Source organism: Oncorhynchus mykiss, chromosome 9 (assembly GCF_057628025.1).
Source record: "Oncorhynchus mykiss isolate SJ-2025 chromosome 9, ASM5762802v1, whole genome shotgun sequence".
Taxonomy (NCBI): Eukaryota; Metazoa; Chordata; class Actinopteri; order Salmoniformes; family Salmonidae; genus Oncorhynchus; species Oncorhynchus mykiss.
In genome coordinates this window covers 49,588,811-49,611,797 of record NC_143030.1, presented here as the reverse complement: position 1 = coordinate 49,611,797, position 22,987 = coordinate 49,588,811, and the positions used below count along the sequence as shown (strand labels likewise).

General features: G+C 45.6%; 1 protein-coding gene across 11 annotated transcripts in view; it reads right to left on the bottom strand.

The window, feature by feature from the left end:
• The window catches only part of agrn (agrin), a 269,273-nt gene that overhangs the window by 19,865 nt on the left and 226,421 nt on the right, over positions 1 to 22,987 (bottom strand). For 9 of the 11 annotated variants that reach the window (XM_090184407.1, XM_036988114.2, XM_090184408.1 and 6 more), the window contains 12 exons: positions 22,844 to 22,949; positions 18,078 to 18,497; positions 16,386 to 16,511; positions 14,541 to 14,668; positions 12,995 to 13,109; positions 11,363 to 11,482; positions 10,819 to 11,160; positions 9,501 to 9,693; positions 6,551 to 6,766; positions 5,733 to 5,962; positions 4,333 to 4,467; positions 2,061 to 2,151 (listed from right to left, as the gene is read on the bottom strand). In XM_090184407.1, coding sequence (XP_090040533.1) covers positions 2,061 to 2,151; positions 4,333 to 4,467; positions 5,733 to 5,962; positions 6,551 to 6,766; positions 9,501 to 9,693; positions 10,819 to 11,160; positions 11,363 to 11,482; positions 12,995 to 13,109; positions 14,541 to 14,668; positions 16,386 to 16,511; positions 18,078 to 18,497; positions 22,844 to 22,949 — 2,222 coding nt within the window. The remainder of the gene's footprint in view (positions 1 to 2,060; positions 2,152 to 4,332; positions 4,468 to 5,732; positions 5,963 to 6,550; positions 6,767 to 9,500; positions 9,694 to 10,818; positions 11,161 to 11,362; positions 11,483 to 12,994; positions 13,110 to 14,540; positions 14,669 to 16,385; positions 16,512 to 18,077; positions 18,498 to 22,843; positions 22,950 to 22,987) is intronic. The other 2 variants (XM_090184411.1, XM_090184410.1) reach the window with 1 other exon arrangement.

The window sequence follows — 22,987 nt, the reverse complement described above, 5'->3', positions numbered from 1 at the left end:
ACCGCACGGCAAGCGGTATCGGAGCGCCAAGTCTAGGACAAAAAGGCTTCTTAACAGCTTCTACCCCCAAGCCATAAGACTCTTGAACAGTTAATCAAATAGCTACCCGGACTATTTGCATTGTCCCCACCCCTCATTTTGACGCTGCTGCTACTCTCTGTTTATTATCCATGCATAGTCACTTAACTTCTACCTACATGTCCAGTTGAAGTCGGAGGTTTACATACAGTTAGGTTGGCGTCATTAAAACTTGTTTGTCAACCACTCCACAAATTTCTTGTTACAAACTATAGTTTTGGCAAGTCGGTTAGGACATCTACTTTGTGCATGACACAAGTCATTTTTCCAACAATTGTTGACGAGACAGATTATTTCACTGTATCACAATTCCAGTGGGTCAGAAATGTACATACGCTAAGTTGACTGTGCCTTTAAACAGCTTGGAAAATTCAAAAAAATGATGTCATGGCTTTAGAAGCTTCTGATAGGCTAATTGACATAATTTGAGTCAATTGGAGGTGTACCTGTGGATGTATTTCAAGGCCTACCTTCAAACTCAGTGCCTCTTTGCTTGACATCATGGGAAAATAAAAAAAAATCAGCCAAGACCTCAAAAAACAATTGTAGACCTCCACAAGTCTGGTTCATCTTTGGGAGCAATTTCCAAATACCTGAAAGTACCACGTTCATCTGTACAAAGAATAGTACGCAAGTATAAACACCATGGGACCACACAGCCATCATACCACTCAGGAAGGAGACTCGTTCTGTCTCCTAGAGATGAACATACTTTGGTGCGAAAAGTGCAACTCAATCCCAGAACAACAGCAAAGGACCTTGTGAAGATGCTGGAGGAAACAGGTTCAAAAGTATCTATATCCACAGTAAAACGAGTCCTATATCGACATAACCTGAAAGGCCGCTCAGCAAGGAAGAAGCCACTGCTCCAAAACCGCCATAAAAAAGCCAGAATATGGTTTGCAACTGCACATGGGGACAAACATCGTACTTCTTGGAGAAATGTCCTCTGGTCTGATGAAACAAAAATAGAACTGTTTGGTCATAATGACCCTCGTTATGGGGAGGGGCTTGCAAGCTGAAGAACAAAATGGCTTAAGGACAACAATGTCAAGGTATTGGAATGGCCATCACAAAGCCCTGACCTCAATCCCATAGAAAATGTTTTAGCAGAACTGAAAAAGCATGTGCAAGCAAGGAGGCCTACAAACCTGACTCATTTACACCAGCTCTGTCAAGAGGAATGGGCCAAAATTCACCCAACTTATTGTGGGAAGCTTGTGGAAGGCCCGAAACGTTTGACCGAAGTTAAACAATTTAAAGCCAACGCTACCAAATACTAATTGAGTGTTTGTAAACTTCTGACCCACTGGGAATTTGATGAAAGAAATAAAAGCTGAAATAAATCATTCTCTCTACTATTATTCTGACATTTCACATTCTTAAAATAAAGTGTTGATCCTAACTGACCTAAAACGGGGATTTTTTACTGGAATTAAATGTCAGGAATTGTGAAAAACTGAGTTTAAATGTACTTGGCTAAGGTGTATGTAAACGTCCAACTTCAACTATACATATTACCTCAACTAACCACTGCCCCCGCACATTGACTCTGTGCCAGAACAGAGTATATAGCCTCGCTACCGTTATTTTATTAAATGTGTAAAAGGTCAAGGGGTGTGAATACCTTCTCAAGACACTGTATGTCCTCTATGTGACTGTAACTGTGCTTGTGTGTTCCTTTGTGTGACCTACACAAGACTGGCAAGGATTCCCACCATAGACGACAACATACAAAATGTAATGAAGTACTTTATATTTCTATAGAATTCTGTTTCTCTGGAGGACGATTCATTCCACTTAATTATATTCTACTCTATCCACCATAGGACTGTTCTGCCCAAGGCACAGCTTAAAGTATCTATCTGCAATTACATCAATTCACAGCTCCTCAGTACCAACTCCGGTAGATCATGTGGAAACATGCTGTCGTTTGTGTGTAATTCGTAGAGTCTGTGTAGTGAAAAGAGTGTTTGACTTACTGGAGATCGTGACCGTAGGTGTGCAATCCCTTCAGCTCCAGGTAAGAGTCTCCGCTAAAGAACGGCATGTAGGCCCCTTTCTTCTCCGACACTGAAACATTTTAAAAAAAAAACGGAATGCATTACAACAGGCATTATGTCATCCTTACGACAGCACTATGCATGTGTACGGCAATAATATGGCTTATGCATCAAGTCAGGGGGACATTGGGTGAACTCGGTGTTACCCACCCAGGGGGTCCGTTTTAGATAACAAGGATTGCCTAGTCTTCATCCACCCAGACTGTGTGCGACACACAGTTTGGGGCTGCAAGGCTCTTTTCATTGGTAATTAGGCAGGATTAGCTCGCTGAGTCAGGGTGGGGAAGGGAGGCAGACGGAGATGAGAAAGCTAATTAGCTATTGCGCAGGAGACGACTAACAACGCTCACAGAGGAGAGGAGAATAGGGGCACCGCTGCAGACAAACTGTCAAACCGGCTGTCATAATAAGGAAAGGAAAGAGCTACCTTGGAACTCAGCCAGTTTACAGAGTGTAGGGGGAGAGGATTTCAGTTCCTTGAGCTACACACACACACACGTACAAAAGGCATGCACACACACACACTACATAGGCTTCGTCACAAGAGAATGTCCAGGTACTCAGATAAGTGTGTGACATCAGATCCCTGTTGTATTTTATTGAACCATTATTAATGGTGAGACCCCGGTCTCTTTCGCAGATCAGCCCTGCATTAACACATCAACAAACAACAAGCACACTCATCAACTACACAATACACGAAAAGCAAGACACAATCATATGAAACAATCACATTCTTTCGTTTTAAAAAAAAAAAGAAAAAAAAAGAAGGAAGGATGATTAGTGAGTGACAAGGTAAAGGAAGGTAAGGAAAGTAGACCGACAGACGGTTTGAACAGAAAATATCACATGGAGTTCCAGGACAGCAGCTCTGTGTGGTTGAATGGTGGTCTGCAGACAAATACTAGGGAGTGGCACTCTTATACTTATCAATACATCGATGTCTACCCAGGGCTTCGCTTGGTTGGCCACACCACCTGTCTTTAAATGTTCCCAGTACAGCCTTTAAAGCATTCGCCACTTAATCATTATTTTTTCATATCTGATCTGAGGGATCCTTTCTTTAAAGGATACGTTTTTTATGTCTGTGTCCAGTACGAAGAAAGTTGGAGGTAGTTTCGCTAACTAGCATTAGAGCAATGGTTGGAAGTCTATGGGTATCTACTAGCATGCTACCTCTAACTTCCTTCATACTGGAGACAGAGACATAAACATGGTATCCACGAGTTCATCCAACTTTGGGGAAGTAGATAACGGGCCTCATTGCCTAAAATCTCGAAGTATCCCTTTAACTGTTCTCAGCACAGCCCTTAACATAAGCCGCTGAAAGAGGGCTTCTTATCTGATCCAAAACCTGTGTTGGCCAGACACTCAGGCTGAGTGACTTCTTCATTAATCACCACAGGCAGAGAATTGATGCCATTAGTCATCTCATTGATTTCATCGAAGCCCTCAGCGCGTAAGACGCTCTTCCCCTCAGTGATTTTCAGTTCCCCCCAATTTATTTTAATCACCTGCTAACTGGGACTTGTAACCCAGTGGGGCTAGGAGTGTGTGTCTTTGTGTACGTGTGTGTGAATGTATGAGCGAGACTGCGCGTATGTGTCTATGCCTGTGTGTCTTAAGAACGAATAAATAGACTTCACTTTTGAACACCAACCTTCATTCAGTCTTTTATATTCTGACAACATCCATGAGAATTTGGTGGATGTGGTGGGGGGAAAAAGAGAGCAAAAAAAACGGTTGCAAACATAATCGCTGAAAGGGCTAATGCTAAACTTCAAACGGAGCTCCGGTGTGTTAGGATCTCCTCCCAAGCTGTGGCCCTGCGCTTCAACCCGCATCCCAGTGGAGCTAAGTAGAGGCGAACGCATTTCAACACAACACATGTGAGCGGGAGAGAGACGGAGAAGGGCTATGGTAAGGCTCGCAAACAACCGAAACGACTGCGCTAACCGCCCGTCTGGCCAATTGCGATGCTCCTCGGTGCACCGGAGACGCTGGAGGCGGTGGCCCATCTCTCTCTGCATTTGATATCCCTCAGGATGCAGGATGGAGAGATGGAGCGTCACGACACGGAGAGAGAGAAACATTTTCAAGTAGGGCTGATATGACATTCAAATGTAAAATCAGATACACTCATACTCGCACACACGCTAGGTTATACTTATTTTAAAGATGGTGGCAGTACCTTTCTCGCAGTGGTGTCCCTCGCGACCCATGGGACACTCGCACTTGTACCCTCCCTCCGGCTGCACCTGGCACTGGGACAAGGGGTGGCATCTGTTGGGCTCGCACGGGTTGTGGGTGTCGGCGCACGTCGGACCTGGAGTTCGCCATCACCAGAAAAAAATCCAAGCTCAAGTTAGAACTCAAACCACCTTCTTTTATAAAAACCAGGGTTGTATTCATTAGGCACCAACGTGAAGAAATGGACTGAAACTACCTGAACTTATCCAATAAGAAACACTCTTTTTCATTTCCCATTATGAAACGCTTTACTATGGTATGCCCTAATAAATACAACCCAATCTTTTCAGACCATTTTGCCTCCATTCCATGTGAGAAGAGGATGATGATGGATTTCCTCAGTAAAAGAGGTCATTTTCTAATAGGATTTAGAAATATTAAATGTGCAGATTAAGGAAAGACCCAAGCACCCTTTGCTGCCTTTCTGCTATGCTTACGGAGCCTTAGTTCCTGGATGTGGGAGAGGTAGCTTGAATGGCTCCCGGATGGCTGAAATGGCTTTGCCCTACACTAGCCAGGACACATCCCAATTCAGCCATCATTATTTCCATAGCCAGAGCCGCCTGAGGCGAGGAGAATGCTGTAATGAACCCCTCCCACTGAGTTCTGAAGAAAGGCTCTCTCCCATAGCCATCTATTTCACTATCTCTATCCATTTCCATCTCCCCCATCTCTGTTACTCTCCCTCTCACACACATCCTCTCTACCTCTCGTCTCTCCCTCTTTGCATACATACCCAGTCTTAGCATTACCAAGTTCATAAATAGGCTAATCATTAAGCCACAAAGCTCCCGTATTTCTCCTCTCAAACTGGTTCCTAGTCTGTGTGTGTGGAGTGTGCTGCTGGAGGCAGAGAGCAGCAGCATAATTTAAATGCTATAGGGGCCATGCTTCACTAGGCCTGGAGGGTGGCTAGTTCCATTTAACAACACTTAGCTTAGACCTAGCAGACTGTGACCACTCTAAAAGAGGCGAGAGGGGGCTAAGTCCAGGCGAGGGGATTTGGTTATAGTCTTTAATGTTTCTGTACTGCATCACACCTAAAAGTCTTATACAAGACGTGATAGCTAAAACCTGGCTGCAGGGAATTCCCTAGAGACGGGTTGAAATAGTATTGGCTTGCTTTCGTATACTTTTGAGCGTTTGTTTGAGCCTGACCGGAGTGCAAGCAAGATGGGCGAGGATTGCACTTTGGGGACTAATCCGTTGTCATTGGTTCCATTTCGTCCGCCGGCAAGCTCAATCAAGAGCAGCCAAAGTATTTCAAAGAAAACAAATCCTATTTGATCCCAGATATATAGGTGAACTGGAGGTCCGTTGTTAGAAAGATGTTTGGCTCACCGGAGTAGCCGTTGATGCACTTGCAGTGGAACATCTCGGCCTCCTTGACCTGGCATGGGGCGCCATTCTTGCAAGGGTTAGGCTGGCACGGATTGTTGCCGCACTCGCCCACGCCGGTGCCGTACAGCACGTTGCCACTCTTCTCCTGCAGGTTGTACACCAGGTTGTTGACGTCCAGCATGCGCACACAGCCCACCAGACCCGTACCGATGGAGGTCCTCTCCTTCACACTGTGGATGGAGGGAGGGGGAGAGAGAGTGTGTGAATGGCAACCATCCGACAGTTATTTAACTCTGTGAAAAACAGGAAAAATCCACACAGGCGCTCGACGGAGAAAAACAAACATACACTGCTCATTGCATGTGCTTCTCAATAAACCACTATGTGACTACAGGAGAGTTCCTGACATAACGGTTTTCATATAACTCAACAAATAAAATCTTATTTCTCCATCAATCATCTTTTCTCCGAATACATAAGGGATAATCATTGAGGGGCTATGCATTCTATGGGAAATAATGAACGATGTGGAAGATGTGTTCCATGACGGGCCAGCGTAGTGGAACTGACCTTCCACTGAGTTGCATTATTTTCCAGAGAACGCATAGAGCCCTGACTTGATTATCATACCATGGCTATAATTGAACACATTTGCCACTAGAAATGTGTTCCATTTGTTCCATTTAGGGAAATAATGCACGCCCTAGAATACCCTTTAAGCCAATAAGAAACAAGTATTCAACAATGCCATGGTATAATAATATATAACCACACATACATAACATTTGCTTATGTATATGCTTCAAGTCAGGCCTTACTCTGTCATCATGTCTTCGGGCACCCCTCCGATGAACAGGTGAGTGTCCAGGTTGAGGCCGTCGGTGCCGGGGGGGCTGGCGCCGTCGATGTGGGTCTCATTGTCCACGCTCAGCATGGCGTTGCGCCGGTTCCTTGTCACTACCAGCTGGTGCCAGCGACCCTGCTTAACCTGGACCTTGCTGACCAAGGTGCCTGTGCCCGAACCTGTGTTGAACCTGGGGGTGGGAAGCAAAACATTAGCTTTATACACAGTGTACAAAACATTAACAACAACTTCCTAATATTGAGTTGCATGTCCCCCCCTCCTCTACAAGGTGTCGAAAGTGTTCGACAGGGATGCTGGCCCATGCTGTTCTTGACACAAACCGGTGCGCCTGGCACCAACTACCATACTCCTTTCAAAGGCACTTCAATATTTTGTCTTGCATGTTCACCCTCTGAACGGCACACATTCACAAGCCATGTCTCAATCGTCTCAGGGCTTAGAAATCTTTCTTTAACTCGTCTCCTTCCCTTCATCTACACTGATTGAAGTGGATTTAACATGTGACATCAATAAGGGATCATAGCTTTCACCTGGATTCACCTGGTCAGTCTGTGTCATGGACAGAGCAGGTGTTCCTAATGTTTTGTCCACTCAGTGTATATGCTCAATGGATAATCTGCGATGAAAAAAGTGCTGTTTAGTCCAGTAATAGGCTTAATGTTGATATGGGAAACTGGATATGAGAAACCCATACTGCATACAAAGGTAGACCTGGAGAAAGGCAACAGTTTTGAGATTCATGGGTGCACAGACACACCTGATTAACTGTCATATTTGTACCTAAAGCTAACTTGGTTGAGAATGTATGGTATTATATTTCTTTACTTTATTTTATTTATAAGCAAGTTACTGTGATCATTAGAGCTCGATACTCATTGACATTAACATAATGTTCTATTCTCTTTTATTTCAAGAAGGATTTGATTTACAGTTGCCAAGAGATGTGTGAACAGAGAGAGATTGATGTATTAACACATGTGTTAATAGAGATTTGTGTATTAATACACGTGTGCAAAGAGAGAGATTCATGTATTAATATACATTTCTGAATAGAGAGAGAGAGATTCATGTATTAATATACATTTCTGAATAGAGAGAGAGATTCATGTATTAATACACATTTCTGAATAGAGAGAGAGATTAATGTATTAATACACATTTCTGAATAGAGAGAGAGAGATTCATGTAGTAATACACATTTCTGAATAGAGAGAGAGATTAATGTATTAATACACATTTCTGAATAGAGAGAGAGAGATTCATGTATTAATATACATTTCTGAATAGAGAGAGAGAGATTCATGTATTAATATACATTTCTGAATAGAGAGAGAGAGATTCATGTATTAATATACATTTCTGAATAGAGAGAGAGATTCATGTATTAATATACATTTCTGAATAGAGAGAGAGATTCATGTATTAATACACATTTCTGAATAGAGAGAGAGAGATTCATGTATTAATACACATTTCTGAATAGAGAGAGAGATTCATGTATTAATACACATTTCTGAATAGAGAGAGAGATTCATGTATTAATACACATTTCTGAATAGAGAGAGAGAGAGATTCATGTAGTAATACACATTTCTGAATAGAGAGAGAGATTCATGTATTAATACACATTTCTGAATAGAGAGAGAGAGATTCATGTATTAATACACATTTCTGAATAGAGAGAGAGATTCATGTAGTAATACACATTTCTGAATACAGAGAGAGATTCATGTATTAATACACATTTCTGAATAGAGAGAGAGATTCATGTAGTAATACACATTTCTGAATAGAGAGAGATTCATGTATTAATACACATTTCTGAATAGAGAGAGATTCATGTATTAATACACATTTCTGAATAGAGAGAGAGATTCATGTATTAATACACATTTCTGAATAGAGAGAGAGATTCATGTATTAATACACATTTCTGAATAGAGAGAGAGATTCATGTAGTAATACACATTTCTGAATAGAGAGAGAGATTCATGTATTAATACACATTTCTGAATAGAGAGAGAGATTCATGTAGTAATACACATTTCTGAATAGAGAGAGATAGATTCATGTATTAATACACATTTCTGAATAGAGAGACAGATTCATGTATTAATACACATTTCTGAATAGAGAGAGAGATTCATGTATTAATACACATTTCTGAATAGAGAGAGAGATTCATGTAGTAATACACATTTCTGAATAGAGAGAGAGAGAGATTCATGTATTAATACACATTTCTGAATAGAGAGAGAGATTCATGTAGTAATACACATTTCTGAATAGAGAGAGAGAGAGATTCATGTATTAATACACATTTCTGAATAGAGAGAGAGATTCATGTAGTAATACACATTTCTGAATAGAGAGAGAGAGATTCATGTATTAATTAATATACATGTGTAAATAGAGAGATTCACGTATTAATACACGTGTAAATAGAGAGAGAGAGATTCAATATTAATACACGTGTAAATAGAGAGAGATTCACGTATTAATACACATGTGTAAATAGAGAAGAGATTCACGTATTAATACACATGTGTAAATAAAGAGAGATTCATGTATTAATACACATGTGTAAATAGAGAAGAGATTCACGTATTAATACACATGTGTAAATAAAGAGAGATTCATGTATTAATACACATGTGTGAATAGAGAGAGAGAGAGATTCACATATTAAGACACGTGTGAATAGAGCAAGAGTGTGTGCATGTGTGTGAAAAAAAAGATTAAAAGTGGTCTCATTTTAGCCTCTACCCCTTCATTCATCCCAAATAAAACCAAGCTTATGTCGTTCTGGGTCCATCTACAGCTCACTGTTTTCACATCCCTGTTAACTGAATCTCTTCCTGGTTTATTACTTTCTGTTTCATCCCCTCCTCCCGTCAACTCACTTGAGCTCCACCTTGCCGTTGACCAGGGTGAGAGACAGGAAGTCCTTCTTGCCGTCCTGGCCGTTGAAGAGGAGGATGCCCGTCATCTCGGCGGCCCTGAATTCCATGGCGATGCGGACCGTGTGGTAAGCCTTCATGGTGTCAAAGGCCAGGTAGGACTTACCCCCGAACGACGGAATGAAGTACTTGATCACTAAGAAAACAGGGGCGATGGGAGGGTGTCACATACTGTATAAGGTGTAATGTTCGTACCATAGAGTTGGATAGAGGTAAACACGCTAACCATAAAGCCTGTGGCAGAAGCGACAATGGCAAAGATAAGGTGTGGGCCCTCTTTCCAACTCTATGGTTGGTACATGTTAAACAGTTGGAGACAAGAGCCTAGTTCAGCTATTCTGGCCCAACAAACAGATGGAAGGAGAGAACCCGTGGCTAACAGAATGTGTGCTGGTGTGTATCGTCAGGGAGGAAAAGACAGCATGATGACGTATTTTCGACTTTATAATCAGATTTTTGTACACACACACACACTATTATATCATCATTCTCATCCTTTTCGCCAAACTCGACTCCTGAGCCGCCTCTCTCCGTCTAGGGAGAATGGTGGTTGATGAAATCCTCTCATCTAATGATTTGATTGATCCAAGGGAGGCTACGGTGTTGTGCCGCAGCCGTCACTTAGCCACTCACACACACTCCGACTCAAACACACACTGATTTCTACCAACTAATCCCTATCAAAGAAATTAGGGTCAATTATGTTAAGATGCAGCTGTGTGAGGTGGTTCCTTATCAGAGACCACCAAAGGGGAGAAACGAAAGGAAAAAGCTCAGAGTGCTCCGACGGCACTCCAAGCTTGATTTTGTGGCTCGGCGCAGCAGACGCTGATTTGATATGGGTTTACTTTAGCGTTGATTGGTAAAGTGCTCAGTGGTCGCTAACCTCATTGGTTAATAAGATAGCGGGTGTAGGGACTTTGGTAGATGCTGTATGTCTATTGGGTCAAATAGATTGGAATCTAATATAAGCTGTATGGATTTGGGTTTTGTCTTTAATGCACGGTAGGGGGTCAGTTCTAGCTCAGCACTGTCAGTTCAGGACATCAATAGGAACCTAATGTGTTCTCTTATGGGATTGTGTTGAACTTTATGCATTTTATTCCAACTCCTTTTCAAAGATCATTAATGGCACTGACCCAAACTCTGAAGAGAAACTACCTAGGGTGTGTGTCTGTGTGTGTGTGTGTGTCTGTGTGTGTGTGTGTCTGCGTGTGTGTGTGTGGGTCAAAGGAAGGAAGGAGGGGGGCTCCACACTCACGTTTCTCACAGACGGCACCCCCTCTCCCGGCGGGGCAGATGCAGGTGAAGTCGGCACCGTCGTCCTCGCAGGTGCCCCCGTGGCGGCAGGGGTGGGAGTCGCAGGGCCGCTGGGCCTTGGTGTGGTGGGGCACAGGCCTGGTCCTGTGGAGGGGGGTGATGGTAGTAGTGGAGGCCGGGGTGGTCACTGGCGAGGGGGCGGTGGTGGTCCGGCGGCTGGTGTAAGGGCGGCGGGTGGTGCCCGGGGGACGGCTTGTGATGAAGGGGGAGGGGCTGGCGGTGGGGGTGGTAGCTGTGGCCGTTGTAGTGGTGGTTGTGGTGAAGTAGGGGAGGGAGGAGAGGCCTGATGGAGAGAGAGAGACATTCAGAGACAACAAATGTCAAGGAGAGCGTAAGTCTTGGACTTGTTTTATTCAACGACCAAAAAACGCCTAATCATGCCTTCATTTTATTTAATAATTTTTATTAATTTCATCTCCTTATACCACTTCATATTTGCAATTACAGTAAACAATGCAAGCCAATACTGCAGGTGCTTGTCCTACCGTAGTTGGTGAAGCGAATGTTCTCCTCCTCTGGCTTCTTCACCATGATGGCTGTCTCCTTGGCTGCCTTCAGCTGCTTGAGCAGGGCTCCCTCGATGTCCTCCACTGTGTACTTGGTCTCTGTGGCACAACATGGGAGACAAGGCCATTCACAACAAGACTCAACCAGGACAGCTGTTCTATGTGCTCCCATGTATTTCATCTATCGCAGGGCGAGCACACCTGATTCCATTTGTCAACTAATCATCAAGCCCTTGATTAATGAATCAGGTGAGGCTAAAACAGAACTGTGAAACATCTTGTCCCAGAGGAAAGGTTTGAGAAAGACTGAACAAGCAGGCAGAGCAATATCCTAAAACATAGAAAATGAATTCCCCTCTCCTTAGCTCAAAACAGCAAATTTATAAGAGAGCGATCGAGGTCGCTATGATACAACAACACACCCAGGGGATCAGTTGTCCTCCAACCGTCCAACAAGGTTTCACTGAGGTTCAGATTAATCGTTCTCATAATGTTTTCCACAGATGGCTGTTTTAACTGGCCAGAGCAGAGCGCCTTTATGGCATCGTCTCCTGTGCGAATGTAAAAGACGCTGAGCGAAGCCCGTAAAAAGAGAAGAGGAGGGCGAGATTTGTATCTGATAAAATCTGGTAAAAACAGTACTCACTAACAGTACTCTGGGGGGAGGGGCTGAAATGAAGCCAGCTCCAAATATACAACGCCACCAAGCTCACTCTGAGGATTTGGTTGTTGTTGATGTCGTTTTGTTATTTTTGTCCCTTTTGGCTCTGACAATAACAACTATATCCCCCCTCCGGATAAAAGAAAAAGGAAAATAACAAAGCCAAGGTTTAAAATTACAAAGCCAAGGTGCTTTGTAAAATGTAATGACTTTCAGTGTTGTTGTAACGCGTAGCAATTATGTTAGTGAGGGAGAGATTAATTTGGTATCAAAGGAAAAATAACTGTTGAGGGGAAATGATCATTTTTACACTTTCCATAAAGACCGCAGCCTAACCAGTAACAAAAGTGTCACTAACATTATATATGATGGCATACTATGTGATTATTGAAAAAGGGATTTAGGAACAGTCTTTTTTAAAGAATGTGTACCATTAGCCATAACAGTACATTTGCCATACAGTAAACAAGTGTGTTTTATCACGGTTGGTGTCAATTCCATTTGAATTCAGTCAATTCAGGAAGTAAACTGAAATTCCAAAAGGAATTTTCTTGCAGAAAATGTTTGATTTGAAGTTTCCAGGTGTATTATGATGGTGGCCCCATGTACTTACCACAAACGCCTCATTTGCAAAGTTTGCTGTATTGTACAGTGCTCTCTGTTATTATTATTTTTGTATGGGCATTAGCACAGAATATATCATCCCAATTTTAGCTCCAAGACGGCAGCAATAAAAAAAATTGTCAAAAAAAAAGTTGATTGTGCTGATTTATTGGCACATTGAACCATGACATGCGCCTTAGTTTAAGAATGAATAGTGCTGGAAAAGATGAATGAATAGTGCTGGAAAAGATGACATCATATCTGAATTCCTTTTATGCACCTTCGCCACTGAACCCAACTCTTCTTCTTACCACGATTTTTCCCAAAACTGTCCTGTCCTGTGTTACCTGAGTCAAAGTGGGCCTCGACGAAGGCCAAGATGGAGTTGCTGGGAGCCAGGCTACGGACGCGGACACTCATGAAGTCTTTCTGCACCTCTGACTTCCGGAACAACTCGTTCAGCTGAGCCAGGGAGGAAGAAACACACATGGATTAGTACACACCAAAGCAATACATTTTGCAAAGGAGAACTAAATCAAGCATTTCTTATTGGACAAGTTCAGGTAGTCTGTTTCAGTCCGTATGTTCCTTTTTGTGCCAAATAAATACCCAGCAATGATCAATGAGCGAGGTGATAACCTCTGTGCAGTGGCTCGTTCAATTTGAGTGCAGTGAACTCATTCTCCAGAAGAATGGGGGAAGACTATATCTACATCACAAATGGGGCTCTACACTGACCCCTACGGGCCCTGGTCAAAAGTAATGCACTATATAGAGAGTAGGGTGCTATTTGGGATGCACATATGTCAGTGGATAGGTCTACAACTGTGTAGAACCCCATTGGGCCTAGTCTGGGTGCACAAATTGACATTTAACTGGAGCTGGGGAATAATTAAATGAACATGTTATTTTTCAGAGACAGTTGTAAATGTCAGGTAAGCGTGATGCACGTTGGCTGCTGATTGGTTTAGCTTCCGATTCACACTGTGTGTGTGTGTGTGTGTGTGTGTGTGTGTGTGTGTGTGTGTGCGTGCTTTCGGTGCCCAACCTGAGGTCTAAATCATTGTCAGGAAGGAAATAGCTCAACTGTACACAATCCACATGGCTTCATACTTCCCTACTAACAAGAGAATAACATTCATAATGTATCTCACTCGACCGACTCAAGTTGATAACATAAGGGAGACATACGCTACTGTACCAAGTGCCTGACCTAATTTGAATCAGTGCTTATCGCTGCTAACCCACACGTCAAATGATCTTGAAGTGTACACTTAGTTCTGCTGTTTTCTTCCTCCTCTGTTCACTCAACATTGCTCGTACGGGGGTGAGAGACAACACTCCCACTCCACTTCTTTCCAAACTCTATTCCATTATCCATAATAGCATGCTGGAATTATTGCACAGGGGGCCCCTGCTGTGTGGAGGATGGAACTACAGGCAGTGTGGCAAAGCCAATCTGTGTCTACATTCAGTGTGTGTGCTTGTGTGTGCCCAGACAAGCCAGGTCTCTCAAAATCTCCCCACCGGCACACTGACCCAGACACATGGCCACTTCTCTCCCTCTCTAGTTTTCACCTTAGGTGATATCCACACACAGTCTCTACCAGACACACACAGAGGGCTAGAGGGGGCATTGTGTCGCTATCTAATGCCACAACTGGCCCCTGCGAGGAGTACGATGCACACACACACAGACACACAGCGTTGTGAGGCGGTAGATTAGGCCTCGGCGGGGGCCAGTGATACCAATACAACAGCTGGCATGCTGTTGGAGGCGAGTAGCATACATGCACGCGCACAGCCCTAGCTTTGACAAAGTACACTTTCTCGACAGACTGACGATGAACCACTGAATGTAGCCTATCTATGGCTCCTAGTGCTGCTACTCACAGCACTCTCAATGCTCCTGGCCGTCTCCCCAAACAGCTCAGACTTGGGATCCTCCATCTCAGGGGTGTAGAAGACCTCCTGGCCCTCCACCTGGTCTAGGTGCAGGAAGCCGCTGAACCTCATGGTGGCTGGCAGGAAATGGTGTCACATGTTAGATAAACACTACTTCCCGTGCCTAGAAGGCATGCGGTGCCTCCAACCACCCGCCCTCAGCTTCAGACAGTGACCGTTTGGGGTAGTGCCAGTCCGGGGTTAGTGATGGAGTGTGTGTGCATATGTGGGAAGGAGGGTTAGTGTGGTCGTTGTTGATTGGTTGGTTGGTTGGTTGGGTGGGTGGGGCTGTAGGGAGTTGGGGTGGAGCCTGTGACTGGCCGCGGTGAAAGTGGAAAGTGTGGATTGTGGTATATGGAGGAGTGAAAGAAGAAGGGAAGAGGAGGAGGAGGAAAAGCGGAAGGGGTGGAGGAATGGACTGGAGTTTACCAGACCGAGACTCGTCCCAAAAGTTGGCAGAGGCACGGAGGACTGAGTAGAGAGAGATCAGTTAGACAGACAACACACATAGTTAAAATGAAGAAACTGTTCAAAGTCCCTGGCTTCGGCAAAGACATTCCCCCATTTGCCCTTAAACATCCCCATTCCCTGTTCAAAACCCATCAACCCCCTATGGCCTCTCGCTTCTGTTCCGCCAACACAATGCCAGCGACACTGAAGACAACGTGAAGGAGAAGAGTATAATAAAGCATAAAGGAAGAGAGAAGGAGAGGGGGAGGCACTGATGCTGAGGTTTCATGCCGTGGATCGTCGAACAAATTGCCCAAATCAATCATGGTGCCTTGCTCGGAGTTTGCCTGGGAAAAAGGGAAGAGCACTTGTATGATTATCGTGACAGATAGCCATAATTGTCTCCTAATGTCGCCAAACCGGTGACTGACATAGGCTGGTTAAAATTGCATGATAACAACGATAAGGGCTTGTTTTGGTCGCACATCGGTTCAATTCTAACGGGGCGGCTATCGACAAGGAGCAAATGGGGGAGGTTTGGATGGGAAGGAGATAGAAGACGGGAGGAGAGAGATAGATCAGATCTAGAAGACAAACATCAGACGAGCCGGATCCATGACGGACGAAGAGAGGGATGACTATGACTTTAACTCGCCTCTTGCAACTTGCATTGGAAGTGTAGTATTACATGGGAAACCATGCACATTTCATTCAAATATATACAACTTAGCATAACATACTGTACTACACTTTTCAGATGGTTAAATGATGTGTCAACAAAGTATTAGTATGTCACTATGTCCAACAGTGCACCACTACCATTTCTCCACACCTTCTGATAACTTCATATCGCCCAATAAACGCTGTCATCTAAGGCTTCAGACGACAGGTGTTAGCGACTAGCGGTTAGCTCTTCTCAGAGAGATCACTGACACTTTGTCAATACAGGAGGAAGATACAGCGAGACGCTCCGCTGATAGATATTGCACCTGGCTGGTCGCCACACACTTGTCATTCCCATCCTAATGACTGTGATATCTGGGTTGACAGGCCTACCCCGGGAGGAGAAATAGGTCCGGCGTATTGATTAAGGCGCGAGACGCTCTATTATTGGTAACAGTTTGGCTGAATGAGCTATCGATCGATCGGTGATGGGTGGGTGTGACATCATCATTAGCACCTTGCCACAGCTGACACACAAGGATATTCACGATGCGTTTCATCATTCGTGATGTGGCGGGCTGCAAATGTGGTTTGACATAACGCACTTCATGGACGGTAGTGACTATTTACGTTGCCGTTTGCGTGGCGAGGGAAAAGGAGGGAGGTTTTGCGGTTACTTACGGGGGCAATTGGCTCCCTCAGGGCTGCTGGAGGCCGTCTTGCCGTCGGGACAGCAGCCGAAGGGAGTGTTGTCACACGACGAGCGATCTTCCGCCGTGGGGATGGTGGTGGCCGCAGCTGTGGGGTCTGGGGACGAGATGATTCATAATGCTTAATAACACTTCACAACGGTTCATAACAATTAATCACGCCCTCTTAACCCCAGCCTCAAATAGCTGCATCTGGAGCTCATCTGCATAATGTGAACCCTTCTGTAGTGGCTACATAATAGTGAGCAGACCGTAATAATGGCACTAAGTACTTTGTGACGAGGGCAGGTAAATAAATAACCACAGAAACAGCTAATCTCTTCCACTGATTGGGCGATCGCTATCGCTAACTTTCTACTGATTGGGCGATGGCTATCTCCAAGTCTTTGTCCCAGAGAACATTGCCTTTGCTGTAAATCTAGGAGTACCCTGGCTGTCTCCAACGGGGTAAAGTGGCTACTCTAACAGTACGTGAGGTAATGACCTGCAACCGTTTCTCTCTTACGGGGCTCGGTGTTCTCTGAGGAGCAGCTTTACGGTCACCCCGAGATTAGAAATGATCGCCGAGCAAAGAACCACGGCTCACTGAATAAGTCGTAAAGACGTCAGGTTGTCTCTTCAACGACTCTCGCTGTCACCCCCGAGAGCAAAACCGAAGCCGCCGGGACAGCCGCTGCATCCCTGGAGAAACGGCTGTGGAAAAGGAGTTGGAGGGATGGAGGAGGTTAGAATCTACGGGGCATCTTTACGGGCACGGCGATTAAGTTGTGGGGGGTGTGGGGGTGCTACGGCTCAGAGACTATGCATTGCTTCACTGAGAGCCATGGAACTGGCTAACAAACATCCACCCACCGCAAACCCTCCCCCCAATCACACACACATAGACTTAGACACACATGCACACACACAAACAGGAGACCCAGGTCTCCTTGGCAGACAGGCCATGGGCACTCCAGTCCACTGCTGACAAGAGAATACATCTGCAAGGGGGGTAAGCGACTGAGGAAGTGCAGAGGCTTGTGTTCCATCAATTCAGGAGTGTCACAGCACGCTGTTGGGCGACTGAGGGGTCACAAAGGGTTCGTCTAGCAGTCTCTGAAGTGTGGTGCATTGTGGAGTGGTTTAGCTATAAGGTCAGAATGCGGTAGAGGGATTTTAGTGTGTAGAAAGAGAGTCGTGTTTCCGTATCAGTATGTCGCAATGACAAGGTAAGAGATATTCTTATCAAGCTAACAACTCAGGCTTGAAACAATCCCCCGACATAAGCCAATAACCTCATCAGCTTTTCTGTTTTCCAATTCTCCAAAATCAGTTACGTGGTGAGAGAAACATTTCAAATGTGAAAATAGCTTGATATTTTGAAAGAATGGAGGATACCGTGACAACAGTCTTGGGTTTAGAATGCATTCTGGTATTCCTCTGCCTAACATTTTGGATTAGTCCTAACTGAAAGCAAAGGACACTTTGAAAATGCACACCTCTATGATGGTCGTATAATATCAGATAGTGAGTGACCTGTTTAAATGTTTTATGATGTAGCAATGAGACATATCAAACCGTGAGTCAGGTCAGAGGCCCATATTCAACCCTATCCTCCCACTCAGACCTCTGACCTCCAGCAGAGCAGCATTATGGGTAATGAGGTGAAAGAGCTTAGATTTACCAACAGGCTCCTCTCCGCTCGCCTCCAGAACTCCGAAGGCGCTACCTTCTTCCTCATTCTCCTCCTCTTCCGCCACCTGGTCGTCTCCGCTGGGCTCGCCGCTCCCTGAGTCTTCAAAGGCGGTAGGGGAGGAGCCAGGGCTGGTGTGGCCAGGCAGGTGGGGGGTGGTGGAGTGAGGTGGGTGGCGGGGGGTGGTGACGGGGCGGTTGGTGGTGAGCGCGCTCTCCGTGGCCACGGGGGGTGGCAAGGCTTCCACGAAAGAGGCCGGGAGCCCGTTCTTTTGATCATCGTCCCAGGGAGAGAGTGATGCATCGTAGTGCGGCGACGTGAGCCTGACGTGGGCGGTGGAGGGGGTGGTGGCGGCGGCGTGGGAGGTGGGGGGGTAAAGAGTGGATCGGCCGGCCGGCTCTATGATGCTTTCTGCATGGGGAAGGAAGGAAGGGGAGGAGAGGAAGCAAGGAATGGATGAATGGGTAAGCAAAGATGGAAATGCTTCGTTTCTTTCTGGCCTTATAGCCCCCATGTACACCTTCAACCCCCCACCCTCTCCATGTTTTTAAACGTTGTACCCTTTATGGTTCAGTCTGAGCACCCAATACTGATCGACATACAGGAAGCATAGGCCAGTCTCATTGCAATATAGAATATACACTGAGTAAACCAAACATTAGGAACACCTTCCTAAAATTGAGTTTTACCTAAGTCCTTCACACCACCGCATACTGTTGAATTCAAATGCACTGCAGTCTGCTTGTGTACAGAGAAGAATAACTTGGCCTATATAGGGTTAAGCTACACTGCAGTTGCACTGGCGCGCGGGTGTGTGTGTGTGTGTGTGTGTGTGTGTATATGTGCCAGTGTTGGTGTCTGTGAGTATGAATTATGTATCCATATCCACATGTTGCCCTCCTGTAGTGGAGCTTTAATCACAGACAGTCAGGGCCTCTGGTGATGAATGATTGATATAAATGGGGCAGAAAAAGCAGGATTTTACTTTAGCTTCAAAGACTACAGACTCGGCTCACAGCCGCACAAGCATCCGTCAACTCCGCCGCGTCAGGCAGCCTTGTCAACACAGTCGCACACACCATCTGAAAAAACACTACGAAACCCTTTCCCTGCCGTCAGCAGAGAGAGGGACCCGCTTTAAAAAAAAATTGAGCTGTGACCGCCATTACCCATGCAAGGCTTTGGTACAAAGACAAACATTTCTCGGCTAGAACCGGTACAAAACATCCCCAGGGTGAGAGGTGAGTCGAGAGCTGGCGGGGATTGAGACACTATGAAGTGTAGCTGCTTGGATGACAGCGAGCCAGCCAGGCATAACGATACTGACGCTCAATACCCCATCCATTGTGTGTGGAGGGGGAAAAGAAAAACCTCATTTGAAATCGGCTAACATTATGAGTAGGATTTAATTGCACACTAATAATCTCTTATTTGATCGGCAATTACGTTGTGAAGTGTGAAATGTGATACCTTGACGAAGCGCTGGATATTATCAGCCAGGCACCCCGCTATCTTCCACCCTGCTAGGCTCCAGAGGAGAGGAGGCAGAGGAGCCAGCCTGGAGAGATACAGTATGTCAGCTTAGCCCTGAGAGTGCAGCAGCGATTGCTATAGCCGTGAGCGAGGCGGTGGCACATTTTGCTTTTCCTCTTGGCTACACCTGTCACTCATGTGCCAAGCCTTGCGTCTGGCGGCACCAGGGGAGCGGGTGTCTGGGAACCGGCATCCGTTGGCGGCAATTGCACCAGGATGGGTGGGTAAAATAAAAAAAAGAGAAAGCGAGAGAAAGAAAGATGGGAAGAACAACTGGCAGAGTAGTCAGTTCGGTGGAAGCTTTCCTTAATCAGGTTTAACGCTCCATTTGCAGGCAGTTTTATCGGCGGGCGGGCGGGCGGGAGAAAAATCATTGTCATCTTCACTTGTCTGGACTATGTAGTTATCTTTGAAAGGCGGTTATTAAGATTGTTTGCAGTGTCTGCCATGATCAGTGGGGAGGAGGAATCTGATATTGGAATGTCGAGAGGAAATGGAAGAGGGAGAAAAACAGGGGCGGAGGGGGAGAAAGAGAACACGAAAGAGACCGAGACAGGAACAGAGGAAATAAGTCGAACAAGTTAAGAAGAAGGGACAAGGGAAAGTATGAGGAGAGAGAAAGAGAGAGAGAGAGAGAAAAGACAAATTAATCTGGGAAAATGGGAGGGTTGATTTCCCAGATTAATTAGTCTTTTCTCTCTCTCTCTCTCTCTCTCTGTCTCTCCTCATACTTTCCCTCGTCACTTCTTAACTTGTTCGACTTATTTCCTCTGTTCCTGTCTCGGTCTCTTTCGCGTTCTCTTTCTCCCCCTCCGCCCCTGTTTAAGACAAGAGAACCCTGACTAGCATTCAGGCAGAAAACTGATGATGCCATATGCTTGTGTTCACTGCCAATTTGCCGCAAAAGTAGAGGTGATGACACCATATGGGAGAACCAGGCCACTGGCCAACTTCTGGACAAGATCGGTGCCAGAAGTTTGTCATTCGTTCAAATACCATCTTTTAATGGCTTGTACCTTTCACGCTTTCACCAGTTTTCCCTTGGATTGCTTCCTCTAGCTCTGAGATGGGCAACATAGCCAGAAGCAGTAATGTTGTGTAGTATAGAGAAAACTCAAAAGTGCCTGAGAGATGGGTCAGATAACAGCAGTAGCCATTTGATGTGCTTTCTGCTTCCTTGCTTCAGTGTGGAGCCATTAGCACTGACGTACAATACGACGGTAGAGTTACATCAGACCAAGGAGGCTTGTAGCTCGACTATGGTTTATGTAGGAATGGCATATGCCCTCAGTAGTGCTCCTATGCTGGATGTTAGCATTGAAGTTATTTCTGTAATTCTTACTAAGAGCTGCATCAGATCAGCGGGAGACGAGGGGCGGCGGCGGGAAGAGGGTGGAGCACTGCTAATGCTAATTTGCACCCAGTCACACGTGAAATGAGCTTGCGCTCTAACCCCCAACAGGGGGGCAGCGGAGGAGCCTGCTACCCATGGTGCGACCGCATCCGAGGGAAGAAATGAAAAGAACTGCTGTGACAAGTCGGAGGCCCGCCGTGTTCATCTGGCTTTCCCCTCAGGCTCCGAGAGAGAGAGAGAGAGAGAGAGAGAGAGAGAGAGAGAGAGAGAGAGAGAGAGAGAGAACTCTCTGTTACAACTCTTTTTCCCTCCGAATAAGGCTACACACTAGGTAAGGAATTACATACTACATGTCTCATGTGTGCGGCAGGTAGCCTAGCGGTTCAGTAACTGAAAGGTCGCTGGTTCAAATCCCTGAGCCGGCAAGATGGAAAAACTGCCGTTCTGCTCTTGAGCAAGGCAGTTCATCCCCAACAACAACTGCTCCCCGGGGACCGATTAACAGGGGTTTGGTTAAATTGTGCTGACTAGGTATCCCCTTTCCCTTTCCATCGCCAGGCAACAGAGAACGAGTCGGGAGTGAATTTCACCGGTAACGAATCTCTAATCACCAGATGCTCCGGGCCTATCAAAATGCTGTTGGCCTCTTATAGAGAAAATTACTGTTACTCCTGTGCACCTGCATGTATGAGTCTGCCACATAGCTCTATTTCAGAAGCCTTGGCTAGGGTATTGAGGTGGAGCCTCCGAAGCAATGCACCTACTTTAGGCCTGAAAAACTGCACCAAGATCAGCAGGGAGGAAGAGAATTAGTCGAATTGCTGTTTTTTGCAAACGTTTTCCTGTGCGAGATGCTAGGCACCTGATGCTGGCCCATGGCCAACCTTCCTGTGCCCGCCTGCCAGCACCTTCCCAGTGCCATGCTGTCCCCGCGGGCCTTGCTGTGACTCTTGTTGGTGCTAGGCTCAACACGTCCATCGTACATGAAAGCCACATCCTTGGCGCTTGTCCCAGTGCACACCATACCACTCAGTGCAGTGGTGCACTCCATCCAGCTAAAAGATGCGACAGAGATCGAAGGATTCCCCACAGAGGTTTTGGGAGCTAAACCTCCCTAATCCGCACAGGGTTGCAGGGTATGAAACAGTGAAATGTCACTCCTTTCTGGGGAATCTGTGGCTCAGGCTCCATCCAAACAGCAGCATCTCTATCTACAGGGGAGCACCTCATTTCTCTCCCAAGACTTTGTTTTCCCTCTTCCTTGCTCCTCTCTGTCAGCCACGGTGTTGATTTCACTCGCAGTGACACCGCAATCCCAAGCAGGGAGGATAATGGGTAAAGAGGCTCAGCTGTCATTGTGTGCGCTCACAGGTATGTGACGACAAGCCAGCTGTTTGTTATTTCCACAACCGGTGGCCAACAGAGGAACCTTGTGCTTTACTGCTAATTATTGGCATATAGAGCCCACACACACACTACACTATATGCCCACACACTCTGCAATAAAAACACTTGGTGATATCTTGTGAAATCAGTCTCAAAAAGTGTTTTTAAAACAGCTGGCCGTATAAGGGGGTTACTACAGTGATGTGTAAAGTAAAATTGATGTACTTCTAAGTATAACCATGCCGGTTATCCACAGACAAACTGAAACCAGTGAAAGAGACGCAATATGAAGCAATATGGCACCAAACCCAAAGTGGACACAACCCATATCCTCTAGTCCCTTGTCTTTGACAAGGAGCCAGATGGAGAGAGGACAGTTGGTCTTTCCGATGCCTGTGGCATTACTCATTATCTTTTGATATGGGCCTGACAACAGGAGTTGGACATCCTCCAGTATGATGTATGGAGGACAAACGGGGCTCACCTGTACACTGGCCAAAGCGTTCCACTGTGATGTGCTTGTCCTGCCTACAGGCAATGGTCCTCAGCTGGCACTGGTCAGCGTAGGTCACCCCATCAGAGCCACACACCTGCTCGGGAAAAAGTGAGGACAAAAATAAGCTAGGAT